Source organism: Rana temporaria, chromosome 5 (assembly GCF_905171775.1).
Source record: "Rana temporaria chromosome 5, aRanTem1.1, whole genome shotgun sequence".
NCBI classification, from domain to species: domain Eukaryota; kingdom Metazoa; phylum Chordata; class Amphibia; order Anura; family Ranidae; genus Rana; species Rana temporaria.
The window spans coordinates 85,690,520-85,705,837 of NC_053493.1; the positions used below are offsets into that span (position 1 = coordinate 85,690,520).

At 44.5% G+C, this 15,318-nt stretch overlaps 1 protein-coding gene across 1 annotated transcript in view; it reads right to left on the reverse strand.

Moving 5' to 3' along the window:
• Nucleotides 1-15,318, reverse strand: part of DNAH11 (dynein axonemal heavy chain 11) — a 376,413-nt gene that overhangs the window by 341,416 nt on the left and 19,679 nt on the right. Inside the window, exons 4-5 of the mRNA XM_040352802.1 lie at nt 8,724-8,917; nt 2,226-2,415 (exon numbers count right to left, since the gene is read on the reverse strand). Coding sequence (XP_040208736.1) covers nt 2,226-2,415; nt 8,724-8,917 — 384 coding nt within the window. The remainder of the gene's footprint in view (nt 1-2,225; nt 2,416-8,723; nt 8,918-15,318) is intronic.

The window sequence follows — 15,318 nt, forward strand, 5'->3', positions numbered from 1 at the left end:
TTATAACCTAAAGCCTGGTACACACGGAGTTCTCCAAGCGAGCTGAAGTTCAACCCGGCGAGCTAAAGGAAAAAAAACGAAAGAGCTCAGGAGTAGCCGCTGTACTAACAATCCGATGCAAGCACAGCAATCTGCCCTGCTGAGCTATTGTTTTCTGACAGGGGGTGGCGCCCCCACCAGAACACACCAGTCAGCTCTCTCAGTCATTGGCTGAGTGAGCTGAATGGGTGCTGATCAGCAGACCTTTTTTGGTCATGCCCCTGACTGGGCGACTTCCGTTTGATCGGCTGCTGTACACATGGGTACACAAGTCCTAAAGACTTCCTAATGATGCCAGTATGGTGAAACGTATGACTTCCGGGTCCTCTATGCGACATCCTATTTGGTATATCCAGAACGAGGCGTTTCGATATATCCACTCGCACATGCTTTAGACACCTCAGTGCTGAGCATAGCACAGTCACATGTGAGTGCAAAATCTTTTGTTACTTTTTTCTAAAAAAATTATTAAAACTTACTACACCATATGAGTTATTTTTGTGTGTCCTTGGTGGAGTCTGTTACCTTATCCTCAGCCGCCATCTGGAGGGGGTCACATAGTGGAGAGATGCCTACCTAGGATTCCTCTGGTCAATTTAACCTAAGTGCATTTTGACCTACTGTAAAAAGTGGTCAGACACCTTTGGTGAGTTGCCATCTGCCTCATGAGTACTCGTGGTGAAGCTTTTATTTAAAGAAACATCAAACCAGAAAATTTTATTTATCTATGGTGTTGGAATTGTCACTTTGGACATTTTATACACTTTTTTTAAGGCACTGTAAATACTTTGGTGTGCATAGTTTGGGAACAGGTTTACTTTAAACAGATTTCAAAAATTAGTAGTACGTTTTTCAGTACAGAAGACACAATTCTTGTATACGGTATTGTGTATATATATATATATATATATATATATATATATATATATATATATATACACACACACACTATTACATTTCTTCCTGTTGTACTTATTTGAATAAAACCGTAATGAAAGACTTCTTTCATAAGTGGAAAAGTCAGTTTTCAAGATGTAGCGCCCTGCTACTGAAGAACAGGCGCTGCTCTAAATTTAATGGGGGTCTGAGCTGTTATTTGGCTCAGACCAGAATGATTAAGGGCAATTTAGTCTCTGTTCTAGCCATGGCTGTGCTGGGAGTATCCATCATTGATCGCCTAGGGGTGTTGTTACCTCCCCAGGCCAAGGGATTTGCAGCAGCCAGGTCATGGTCTATCGAGTGTCCTCCTCGGCAGCGAATCAGTGGGAGTGGTCGCCCCGCTGTGCATGCTGGGGAGGGGTAATTAAGGGATAGAGGCCATTGGGGTCGAGTCGTCCGTCCGCGCCTCGTGGTCCGCCTGGCCAGGGGTGCGCGCTGTGAATCCTAGCTTCGTGACCACGTTGGCTTGGGGCTGCGGCTTCGTTTGGTGGGCCCAGATGTCTGGCTGGGGCCTGTATTGCAGAGGTGATCCTGTGCTGTCCGTCCTGCTGGAGGAAGCCACTTGATGAAGGAAACCAGGGGAGGACCTATCCTGGTAAGGACCATGCAAGAGACTGGTACCTTGGGAGAAGGCCTGGAAGCCTCATCTAAGGATGCACTGTACACTGAGCGGCCTGACAGTGTCGCCTGTCGGGTCTAAAAGTTCTAGTGAAGCAAAGCTAAAGAGATCCGGGTGTTGAATCCTGTGGCAGAGGATTCCAGACCAAAACATCTCACCTACAAAGGAAGGTCTGTGGCAGAGACTGTACTTTATTCCGTGCGCTAGCCCAGTGAGAGGGACCTATCCGGGTGAGCAATACCCACTCTGGCTAGAGTGGCGACGAGAACGGTTTGCTGGAAACAGGAGTGTTTCCTTTCTTGTGACTTTGCACCTGAACCTACCTACCCTTCCACCCTTCATCCTTCTTTTCTACTAAAGTTCTCCAAAATAAACCCAAAGAGAAAAGAGGTACATTGTGTGTGGACATTGAAATTCTTCGGACTCTTCATTCACCCTGGACAGCGAGAATATAGAGGTAACGTGCCACCCAAAATATAACCAGCAGCTCCTGCGGGGGTAGCGCTACAAAGAAAAAATTTATTCTAATTAAATGTAACATAAATATTGCCACGAGTATCCGGTGTAGAACCAGACAACTGGATCTATGAAGATAGCTGAACAGCAATCTTTTAAGTGCTTTACCTACCTGCTGATAAATTCCAGCAAGATTACTTTGTCTTGCTTTCCAGAAATCTAGCTCTGATAAAGGTCCTGGGTTAAGACCTTTAATAAGAGGCTGTGAGGAATCAGTTTCTATGACATCTCGAACCTGGTAGGACCATTTGATAAGCATGGATTCAAATGCATGAAGATCTCCTCTGTCAATATAGTTTTCCCTATAAAAACAAAAAAACAAACATATGCATCACAAACTATCCACATACATCCTGAACCAAACAACTCTATTCAATTAAACTTATAAAACCTGCTACTCAATGATGGGTGTTTGGTAATACAAAATAAAGTTATTTTGGGCACCTGGAGGTTGTCAATAAGGAGGGGGCAATGTCATGGACATGCTCATAGTTCTGCAACAGGTCTCAGGTGCACAGGTTCACAGAGGTGCAGTCTGGCTAACAGGCATCCAGCGGTGAACAGACGTGCGCCTATGTGCATGCGTGTGTGCAGATCGCGGAGATTGCTCACGAGTGCACAGGGACATTGCCTTGGCACCCAGTGGCCTTTAAAAGCTGCATTAGTCCTTTGCTGTTTGATCTGCAGCTTTACCCTGTGACCTAATCCTGAACCTGCATCTGATCCAATACTGCCCCGACTTCCTGACCTCGCTGCTGTCTCCAGTCCTGACCCTTGGCTTCCTTGACCTTGCTCTGTTTACTTGTCTGCCTGATCCTCCGTTACTAACCCAGCCTGAACTCTGACCATTCCTTGCCTGCGGTTTTTGCCTGACTGATCTGCTGTGTATTACTTGGCTAGTCTGACCTTGCTCCTGCCTGCTGTCTTGCATCTGTATCCCCTGACCCTCAGCGCACTTGCATCCGCTGATCTGCATCTTCAGCGCACCTGCATCTGCTGACCTGCATCCACAGCACCTATGCTGGTTCCTGTCTCTGTCAGCTGCCATCATCTGCAGCCACTCATACCTTACTGTGCTCCTACGGACACTGTCTCAACTCCAGTGACTCCGGAGGCAGCTTGTACAGATTTTATAACAGTGATATTTTGCTGTCCCCTCAAAATAACTCAACACGCGGCCATTAATGTCTAAACCACTGGCAACAAAAGTGTGTACATCTCTAAATGAAAATGTCCAATTTGGACCCAAAGTGTCAACATTTTGTGTGGTCACCATTATTTTCCAGCACTGCCTTAACCCTCCCGGGCATGGAGTTCACCAGAGTTTCACAGGTGTCCACATGAGTCCTCTTCCACGCCTCCAAGACGACATCACAGAGCTGGTGGATGTTAGAGACCTTGCACTCCTCCACCTTCCGTTAGAGCAGTGGTTCTCAACCTGTCTAGTGCCGTGACCACTTGATAAAATTTCCCAAGTTGTGGAGACCCTAACAGTAAAATTATTTTCCTATGGTGGGTTGTCGGCACCCAAGGTAAGACAAGTAATTTGCGCCCCTAATTTGAGTCCCTTCCACTTGTACAGTAATAAAACCCCTTATAGTACATTTTAGGATGTACCACTCTTTCTCGTTGTTCTCCTTTCTTTCCCTTTTATCTCCTTCTATCCTAATTTATTGTTTTTTATCCCCATCCCTCTCTAGATGTCTTTCTTGTTCTTTCTCTTATTCTTTCTCTCCCTTTTTCTTTGTTCCTCCTCCTCTTGTTCTCTCCCTTCCATGTATTCTCTATTTTTATTCCTTCTCTTACTCCCTGGTGGGGAGTATGGAATCAGTGGCAGTGCTGGCGGGGAGTTGGGATCAGTGAGAAAAATATAAATGGCGCTACCTTTCAACCTCTAGTTTTTTGGTATATTAGTTATTTATATAATACTATCATATACCACATAGTTTATGATTTATATCAATATATATCACATAGTTTTGTGTGTTTTGTGATTCAAACATTTGTTTCACACGGTTTAGAGGTAGCGCGATTTATATTTTTCTCACTGTTTGTTTTTTGTATCTATGTTTACATGGTAATTGCAGCTCTCGGATTGAATAGACTGTGATTTCATTGCAGTTTTTCTTTCTTTCTTTCTTGTTTGTTTAGTATTTAGCGCAGTTTTTTTCCAATTTTCCATATACAGTTGGGATCAGTGGCAGTGCTGGCGGGGAGTTGGGATCAGTGGCAGTGCTGGCGGGGAGTTGGGATCAGTGGCAGTGCTGACGGGGAGTTGGGATCAGTGGCAGTGCTGGCGGGGAGTTGGGATCAGTGGCAGTGCTGGCGGGGAGTTGGGATCAGTGGCAGTGCTGACGGGGAGTTGGGATCAGCCAACTTAGGTGCTCTTGATCAAGGCCATCTGCTGATCTGAGAACTGTAGTGGGGACTTTTAAAGGCAACTCTTTTCACAGGTAGTGTTACTCACTGTGTCTCCGACTTTGTGATTTCTCATAGCAGTGACACCTATGCTGAAATCAGCAGATAGGGTCTCCTCCAGCCCCTCCCATTTCACATTCCTCACCAGTCAGCTGACCTCTAGTCCCTGCCTCCCAGCTATGCCGTGAACTGAATGGACAGCTGTGAAGAGGCTGAGTGGGCGGCTGCAGGCTTCAGGAACAGCCCAGGTTTTGGGGACCCCTGGCAAATCCTCATTTGACCCCCAGGTTGATAACCACTGCGTTAATGGATGCCCCACAGATGCTCAATAGGGTTTAGGTCTGGTGACATGCTTGGCAAGTCCATCACCTTTACCCTCAGCTTTTTTAGCAAGGCAGTGGTCATCTTGGAGGTGTGTTTGGGGTCGTTATCATGTTGGAATACTGCCCTGCGGTCCAGTCTCCGAAAAGAAGGGGATCATGCTTTGCTTCAGTATGTCACAATATATGTTTGCATTCATGGTTCCCTCAATGAACTGTAGCTCCCCAGTGCCGGCAGCACTCATGCAGCCCCAGACTATAACACTCCCACCACCATGTTTGACTGTAGGCAAGACACACTTGTCTTTGTACTCCTCACCATGTTGCCGCCACACACGCTTGACACCATCTGAACCAAATAAGTTTACCTTGGTCTTATCAGACCACATGACATGGTTCCAGTAATCCATGTCCTTAGTCTGCTTGTCTTCAGCAAACTGTTTGCAGGCTTTCTTTTGCATCATCTTTAGAAAAGGCTTCCTTCTGGAACGAAGTGTGCAGCGTATGGTCTGAGCACTGACAGACTGACCCCCCCCACCCCTTCAACCTCTGAAACAATGCTGGCAGCACTCATACGTCTATTTCCAGACAACCTCTGGATATGATGCCGAGCATGTGCACTCAACTTCTTTGGTCGACCATGGTGAGGCCTGTTCTGAGTGAAACCTGTCCTGTTAAACCGCTGTATGGTGTTGGCCACCGTGCTGCAGCTCAGTTTCAGGGTCTTGGCAATCTTCTTATAGCCTAGGCCATCTTTATGTAGAGCAACAATTCTTTTTTTCAGATCCTCAGAGAGTTCTTTGCCACGAGGTGCCATGTTGAACTTCCAGTGACCAGTAGGAAGAGAGTGAGAGCGATAATACCACATTTAACACACTTGCTCCCCATTCACACCTGAGACCTTGTAACGCTAACGAGTCATATGAAACTGGGGAGGGAAAATGGCTAATTGGGCCCAATTTGGAAATTTTCACTTAGGGTGTACTTATTTTTGTTGCCAGCGGTTTAGACATTAATGGCTGTGTGTCAAGTTATTTTTAGGGGACAGGAAATTTACAGTTTAATACAAGCTGTACATGCACTACTTTACATTATAGAAAAGTGTAATTTCTTCAGTGTTGTCCCATTAAAAGATATAATAAAATATACAAAAATGTGAGGGGTGTAGGTGTACTCACTTTTGTGAGGTACCAATAATATATATACCGCATTTATCGGCATATAACACGCACAGGCGTATAAAACGCACCCTAACTTTAAGAGGGAAGTTTCAGGAAAAAAACTTTCCACAGCCCCCTGCGTATAACACGCAGGAACAGTTTAGCCTCTATTTTCAGGGTAAAAAGTGAGTGTTATCCGCCAATAAATAAAGTGTATATATATATATATATATATATATATATATATATATATATATATATATATATATATATATATATATATATATATATATATATATATATATATATATATATATATATATATATATATATATATATATATATATTGTAGTAGTGTGGTACCCCAGGGGTGTGGTGACCCAAGGTTTTCAACTGGACTGGTTGAGGGGCTCCAGGGAGCTTGCAGTTTACAGAGGAAACTGGCATTCCAGTTTCCTCAATTGTTAATAAAATCCACTTTGGGACCTGGAGCCTGGGGATTTCGTAGAGATCCGGGTGGGATGAAATTCCCAGTCCTGGGTTCAGGCTTTAAAGCTGATCAGCACACTGATTGTGCAGGTGTGTGTGGGCCTGATAGGAGACTCAGGACCAGCATTCTGGGCTCCACCCTTCCGAGGAGTCCAGGCTTGGAAGGGAGAACTCAGAGAGTGCAGGTGTGCACTGAATTAGCTAGAGAAGCTGGAAAAGCTGGAGAGTGCAGGCTGCACTGTGAAACCCCAGAGACCTGAGTCTGAGGTTGCTGACAGGAGTCAGGAGAGCTCCATGCTGGAGTCTGAGCAGTTGTGCTACTGCTAAAGAGAGCCAGGTGGCTCGGTATTTTCCTTTGCATGTGTAAGCCAGGAGGCTGAAGGTATCATTTTGTATGGACAGTGAAAACCCCTGTGTGGGAAGCCTGTGTTTGTATTTTTTTATTTTTTGCCTTTTTAATAAAAGTGGGCCAACAAGCCCTTAGGCCTCATTCACACGGAGCTACGGAGTCCGCCTGCTCCTGTCGGCTCAGCAGGAGATCAGTCCGCAGATCTCCGCTGAGCCGACGGATGACAAGCTCCTCTCTGCTCACTGAGCGGGGAGCGGCTTGTCAGGCACCGCTGTCTCCTATGGAGCGATCTGATGAAAACGGACGTTACTCGATCCGATCCGCATGGACGGATGGGGACGTGGCCCCCATACGTCTGTTTTTAGCGGGTCAGATCGGGTCGGATGTAAGCGGACATGTCTCCGCTGACATCCGACGCTCCATAGCGATGCATGGAGCGGCCGTTCAGGTCCGTGACAGACGGACCCAAACGGCCCTAAGTGTGAATGAGGCCTAAGGGCCCTTTCACACGTGCGGACCGTATGTCCGCATTTTCATCCGTCCGTTGCGGATGAAAACGGGACATACATGGATCCCTATGTGATTACGGGTGTCAGCGGATGACCATCCGCTGACACCCGTAATTTGTCCGCCTTCGGAAAGATCCGCAAAATCTGACGGAAGAAAATCCTATTTTTCTTCTGTCTGCCGGATCGGATCGGATGAACACGGACATACGGTCCGTGTTCGTCCGATCCCCCATAGGGGAGAGCGGAGGAAAGACAGGGCGGTCCCTGCACAGTGTGCGGGGACCGCCCTGTCAGCTGCCAGCTCAGCGGGGATTTTACGGAGGATCCCCGCTGAGCTGTACGGACACACGTTCTTATATATAAGAATTCTGAAAAACCCCAACTGAATTACTTTTTTGTTTCCTAAAAACAGCATGTTATACACAATTGCCCTTTTCTCTATTGTTGTCATTCTTGCAAGTCAGTGCTACTAATCTCCTCAAGCATATTACAGCCACTTCCTGTTTACATGTACTCGCTCCAGCATTGACTGCACATCACTGAATGGCTCAGGATCAGCTTCTTGATCATGCCTGCGTTATGGGTGTTGGTGCAGCTGAATATAATCTCCACATGGGATGTGTGTAATGGAGAAGCAATGCAGATGCAGAACAATTGTCACCCCATAACAAGAGGTTCCAGAATATTAGTTATTCTTACTGAAAGCGGAATATTTAAAAAATATTGATAAAACATTTACAATTACATTAACATATATATTGTATGTTTTTCCTGCTTTCTAGGGGATTCGTCAAATATATATAGAAAGCTCAGTTAGACCAACAACAGTAGCTTGGTCTTTCAAATCAACGCAGGGGATGAAGGGGTTTCTCAACAGTAGTAATGTTAAAGTGGTTGTAAAATTAAAGTGGTTGTAAAGGCAGAAGGTTTTTTTTATCTTAATGCATTCTATGCATTAGGATAAAAAGCCTTCAGTGTGCAGCAGCCTCCTCAGCCCCCCTAATACTTAACTGAGGTCGATTTAACTCCCGATGTTGTAGGAATGTCGCGGCCATCCGGGATTCCCCTCCTCATTGGCTGAGACAGCAGCACAGCACCTTTGGCCGCAGCTCCATGTCTGAATTGACACAGGGAGCTGTGAGTCGGCTCAGGTGCCCCCATAGCAAGCTGCTAGCTGTGGGGGAACCCAACAGAAAGGAGGGGTTAGAAAAGCCAAAGAGGGACCCGAGAAGAGGAAGTGGATCCGGGCTGCTCTGTGCAAATCCAAGGTAACAGAGCAGTTACGTATAACATGTTTGTTATTTTTAATTTTTGGAGGACAAGACTTGACCCTAATCAAAAATCAAAAATAAAATATTATCTTACTTTTTCATTGGACTCAGCTGGTTTAATTCTTTTGTGGCAATTTTGCTAGGTAGAGGCAAAATGGTTTTTCCAGACAGAAGTCCTTTCACTATGAGTATCTTGTTCTTCAGAGTCTCCACATTAAGCCCCATGTCTTGTGAAATTACACGTGCTGGGGCCTTGGGATGCTTCTGGGAAAGGCCAGGCATCAAAACCTGGTGGAAAAAAATGGCACAAGTTATACAACCAAACTTCTTCAGAGAGAGCCAAGCACACACTTCCAGATATTAATAGATATTATATCTAAAGCAAAATGTTTTTTTTTTTGCCATATTCAAATATAGAGGATAAATCTCCCTAGCAAGGACTCAGGCATTAAAAACATGACAGGGTCCTAACTCTTCCTTACACTTCCAAAAAAAAAAAATGCTTTTAGACATACTTTAACTTCCAGCCCTTAAAGAACCCTGTGCAGGATACTGTAACTAATTAGATCTCAAGCTAAATCATCAACATTGAATCGATCTGAATTTTTCTTTTTATAATTCAGTTTTATTAAGCTTTATTATTTACAAACAAGACAACATTCAATACAAAAAAAAAAAAAAGTAAATAACCCATGATACATGTACTTCCATTCTTAATCCTGTACATTGTATCTCAGCTCTTGTATATTATGCAATACATTTTAATTCTATACAATACTGTATATAAAACCAGCAAAAAGTGACCTGGTCATTTGGCAGCCAAATGGTCCGGGGCTTAAGTGGTTAACCAAGATGCACATCCAAGAGTCTTTTAAAACTATTAATACTTCCTGTTGACACCACTGATTGTGGAAGAGAGTTCCACATCCGTATCGCCCTGACAGTAAAAAAACGCCTTCGCAGCTTAACCACTTCCCGCCCGGCCTATGGCCGATTTACGTCCGGGAAGTGGTTCTGAAATCCTGACAGGACGATCGGTGATGTGGGGTGTCAGTCTGACACCCTGCATCTCCGATCTCGGTAAAGAGCCTCCGGCGGAGACTCTTTACCACGTGATCAGCCGTGTCCAACCACGGCTGATCACGATGTAAACAGGAAGAGCAGTTGATGGCTCTTCCTCACTCGCGTCTGACAGACGCGAGTATAGGAGAGCCGATCGGCGGCTCTCCTGACAGGGGGGGTCGCGCTGATTGTTTATCAGCGCAGCCCCCCCTCGGATCGCCACACTGGACCACCAGGGAAGCCCACCCTGGACCACCAGGGAAGGGCAAGAAAAAAAAAGTCTGCAAAAAATAAAAATAAAAGAAAAGCATAAAAAAAAAAAAAGATGCCAATCAGTGCCCACAAATGGGCACTGACTGGCAATATGAGTAAATCAGTGCTGCCACCCCAGTGTCCATCAGTGCCACCCCACAGTGTCCATCAGTGCCACCCCACAGTGCCCATCCATGCCCAGTGCCCATCTGTGCCACCCATAAGTATCCATCAGTGCCACCCATAAGTGCCGCCCATGAGTGCCCATCTGTGCCGCCTATGAGTGCCCAGTGCCGCCCATGAGTGCCCATCAGTGCCGCCTATGTGTGCCCATCAGTGCTGCCTATGTGTGCCCATCAGTGCTGCCTATGTGTGCCCATCAGTGCCGCCTATGTGTGCCCATCAGTGCCGCCTATGAGTGCCCATCAGTGCCGCATACCAGCGCCACCAATCAGTGCCACCTCATCTGTGCCCGTCAGTACTATCTCATCGATGTCCATCAGTGCCATCTCATCGGTGCCCATCAGTGCCGCCATATCAGTGCCAGTAATTGAAAGAGAAAACGTACTTATTTTCAAAAAGATTAACAGAAAAAAATAAAAGCGTCATTTTTTTTCAAAATTTTCAGTCTTTTTTTAGTTGTTGCGCAAAGAAAAAAAAAAATCGCAGAGGTGATCAAATACCACCAAAAGAAAGCTCTATTTTTGGGGGAAAAGGGACGCCAATTTTGTTTGGGTGCAGTGTAGCATGACCGCGCAATTGCCATTCAAAGTGCGACAGTGCTGAAAGCTGAAAATTGGCTTGGGCGGGAAGGTGCGTAAGTGCCTGGTATGGAAGTGGTTAAGGTTAAAAAGTGTCAGTGAGGTGCAGTGGCCGGAAAGGAGTGAGTGAGCGCATTAAGGGAAGAGTGCCCAGTGTGTACACTCCTCCCTCTGTGCTGGCATTGACAGATTTATATACCCATCTTTGACATGCTGCGCCACGATGGAATTTTACAAGGTGTCTAGTACATCCTTTGCGGTGCAAATGACATGCAATGTCTGTGATCACGCCAGTGTGAAGCCAGTCTTAAAACTAGAGTTTAGCACTACCAACTATAGATCCACATGAAACTGAAAAAAAATAATAAAGCTTTACTGCAAAATGTATACTTTGTCACTCTCTGTCACAGAGGAAAAGTGCCCAGAAAGTACAAAATGCCATTACATTTTTTTTTTTCCTAATGCAAAGACTTTATCAAACTAAGCTCAGCTTACTCAATAAGGCAGTGCAAAAAGCAATGCTATTATGTAAATTGCTGCGACCCTTAGCAACCAGTCAGAACTCATCTTTTGTTTTAAATAAAAAAAAGTAATCTGAAACCAGGTTTTTATTAGTAGTGATAGTTTGTACATTATCACTAATCCTCCCATTTCACAAGGTAATACGCTTTAACAAATTTATTGAGTGCATTCAATAGACAAAACACAGTAACACACAGCAACAAGATTTTATCTTTTGTTAATCTGATTACAGTAAAATCTGACTGTTTACAGCACTTTGCAGATAGTGTCACTCACTCATTAAATTAAAGGAGATTTTAATAGTCGCATGGCTAATCCTATAAGTGGCCATTATAAAGTTAACTGGTCTGTCCATAAACAGTTTACTGATGTTATTTCATATACTACTATGTAACTGGTGTGGCAGTGATCAGGGACAATATTAGTGATTTGGCGGTGATTAGGCACACTTAGGTAGATTCAGAAAGAGTTAGGCCGGCTTATCAGTAGATAAGCCGGCCTAACTCAGAATCTACCCCGCCGTATGTTTAAGCGTATGCTCAAACAGATATACGCTTAAACATATCTAAGATACGACGGCTTGCGCCGTCATATCTTAGATTGCAATTTTTCGTGTGGCCGCTAGGTGGCGCTTCCATTGCGGCCGGCGTAGATTATGTAAATGAGGGGATACGCCGATTCACGAACGTACGCCCGGCCGCCGCAGTCGAATTATGTTGTTTCCGTAAGGCCTTAGGCGGCCTAAAGTTATTCCACCTATGAGGTGGAATAACAATGTAAAGTATGGCCGCCGTTCCCGCCGCGAGGTTCGAATTTTTTACGTCGTTTGGGTAAGTCGTCCGCGAATCGGGAGTTACGTCGTTTACGTACACGTCGAAATCAATAGGCCCGTACGGCGTACTTAGCCGCAATGCGCCCTGGGAAATGTAGGAGCCCGGCGCATGCGCAGTATAGGGAAAAATGTCAAAAACGTGAGGTCAAGCCTCGTTTCCATACAACACGCCCCCCTCCAACCAATTTGAATTAGGCGCCCTTACGCCTGCTCGTTTTAGGCTACGCCGCAGTAAACTAGCAGGTAATTTGATTTAGAATCATTACTAGCCTAGCTAATTTACGGCGGCGTAGCCTAAACAGGCTACGCTACGCCGCCCTAAATTTAGGCCGATGTACCTGAATCTACCCAACTGAGTGGGTGACAAGGTTTAGGGACACTGAAGCCGTTCATAGACGGTTCAAATCTCGGCCAGTTCAGCAGTGACCGGTTCAGATTTGAACCATGTATGGGCAGGCTGAGTGTACCCAAGTTGATCGATTGATCAATTTAGGTACAACCAGCATGTTGGATTTTTCATTTGATAATTGCCAGCATTATAGCCGCTAGCAATAGTCACTGTGCCCCCCATTGGGAGAACACAATATTTTCACAGGAGGAATTTTCCGGTCAACACTAACTGTGTTAATGGGGGAATTAAGCCGTTTTCTTTCCTGCAACCTGTAGTTGTCGGTGATTAGGGACACTGTGAATGGACTGTGGCGATTAGGGATACTGACTGCTGCCGTGGTGATTAGGGACACTGTGTGGTGATGGACTGTGGCGATTAGGGATACTGACTGCTGCCGTGGTGATTAGGGACACTGTGTGGTGCGGTGGTGATTAGGGATACTGACTGACAGCACTGGTCTGGTGACATTGTACTGCTGTGGCGGTGATCAGAGATAATAGCTGGCATCACTGACATACAGTGATATAGGAGCAGCCAGCCATTGTACATGATCACCATCACAGCGGTACAATGTCACCATCAGGGTTGTTTTTAACGCTGGGCAAAAGAGGCAGCTGCTTTGGACCCACTCATTGTTATGGGGCCCAAAGCAGCTACCCCTTGAGCCCACACTGCCTGCAAATAGTTGATAAGTGGATTTTGGAGGGCATTTGCCCAGGGTCCAATCAATATTAAAGATGACCCTGGTCACCATAGGGACACTGCACTTGCTCTGGTGTATAAACTTTAGCTTTAAAATAAGCCTTCATTCATCTCTCTAGCTGCTTGTAATATGAAGTAGTTAATTTCTATAAGATCTCCAACAATAATCTAAAATCATATTTCACTCTGTTTCTAGCAACTTTTTTCACCTGGTGATCCTGCCAGTAAGTCAGGAGGGCGTACAATGATTAGACTTTATTCCAAAAGGAATGTTGAAAAAAGGTGAAAACAGAGGGAAAAAGACAAAAAAATTGCAGCTAGCACAACTAATGACTGGTAAGCTGCAAAATGTTCCATTTTAGGTTTTGGATTTAAGATCGCTTTAAGTATCTCTGTTTTTCTGTGAAATTTAAAAATCTATTTCTCTACAGTGCTTATAACTACATAGGTGAATTATGGCTTGTTTTAACCGCTTGAGGACCGCCGGCTGGGCACAAGGGCGTACATGTACATCCCCTTTAAGATCCCAGCCATCGGATCCTCTTTTCTGTAACCGTCCCCACCGGAACAGCAGACCCGATCGTCCGCCGGTGTCCCTCGATCGGATCACAGAGAGGAGGAGCGGGGAGAGGTAAGTGTGAACAAACCTCTCCCCGTGCTTCCTAGTGTCACTGATCGTCTGTTCCCTGTGTTAGGGAACGACGATCAGTGATGTCACACCCACAGCCACGCCCCCCCCCCCCCCCACAGTAAGAACACTCCCTTAGGGCACACTTAACCCCTACAGCGCCCCCTCCTGGTTAACCCCTTCACTGCCAGTGTCATTTTTACAGTAACCAGTGCATTTTAATAGCACTGTTCGCTGTAAAAATGACAATGATCCCAAAATAGTGTCAAAGTGTCCAATGTGTCCGCCATAATGTCGCAGGCACGATTAAAAAATTGCTGATCGCCGCCATTACTAGAAAAAAAAAATTATTAATAAAAATGCAATAAAACTATCCCCTATTTGGCAGACGCTATAAATTTTGAGGAAACCAATCAATAAACGCTTATGGCGATTTTTTTTACCAAAAATATGTAGAAGAATACGTATCGGCCTAAACTGAGGGAAAAAAAAAATTTTATATATATTTTTGGGGGATATTTATTATAGCAAAAAGTAAAAAATATTGCATTTCTTTTTCCAAATTGTCGCTCTATTTTTGTTAATAGCGCAAAAAATAAAACCCGCAGAGGTGATCAAATACCACCAAAAGAAAGCTCCATTTGTGGGGAAAAAAAGGACAGCAATTTTGTTTGGGAGCCACGCAATTGTCAGTTAAAACGACGCACTGCCGAATCACAAAAAGGGGCCAGGTCCCTTAGCTGCATAATGGTCCGAGGCTTAAGTGGTTAATGTGCTTTTTCAGATGTTTGGGATATCGTAATAATTTACTGTGCATAGTTTGGCCCCAGGTTCACCACCCAGTTTATTTGTTGTTTTGAGTTGCTTCTTATACTTCCATAAAAAAAATAAAAAATATATAGTATATTTCCCCCGTTTGAGCCCTTGACTTGTTCTGTAACTCAGACTATATCTAGAATATCAATTTCAGAAAGGCTGCTGCAGATATGGTCAAAGCAATTTTTCATTTAACTTATAAAGATATGCCTGTATGAAACAATCAGATGAGCAAATATTTGCTCTGGGCTCAGCATCCATTATGAAACTTTGAGTAATAACCATGGGGAGATGTGTTCCTGGAGAGGATTGTTGTGTGTACCATTCACAACTAGGATTTCCACACACTTGTTTATTAGGCTGTCTTAGTAACAGATGAGCGTCAACGCTAGACTATTGCGACACTAATAGCTGGTAATAAAATATCCCTTCTAATAATATTGGACATAGGCACAGACATAACCCACTTCAATGCAAGTGTCTCACTGATTAAATTAAAATTACAGATAACAAATCCAATGTTTACATCATAGATATACTAAGATGATAATTAATAAAATGATAGCTGAGGAATTTAACATAAAATAAAAAATGAACACTGTTAATGCCTTAGTTTCACATTAGACCCGTTTTCATTACTGTGAAACTATAAACCTTCAATTAAAGATTAAATGTTTGCTGGTGTGCAAGAAGCATAATATGAAGTTGTGGAGTGACGCCAAA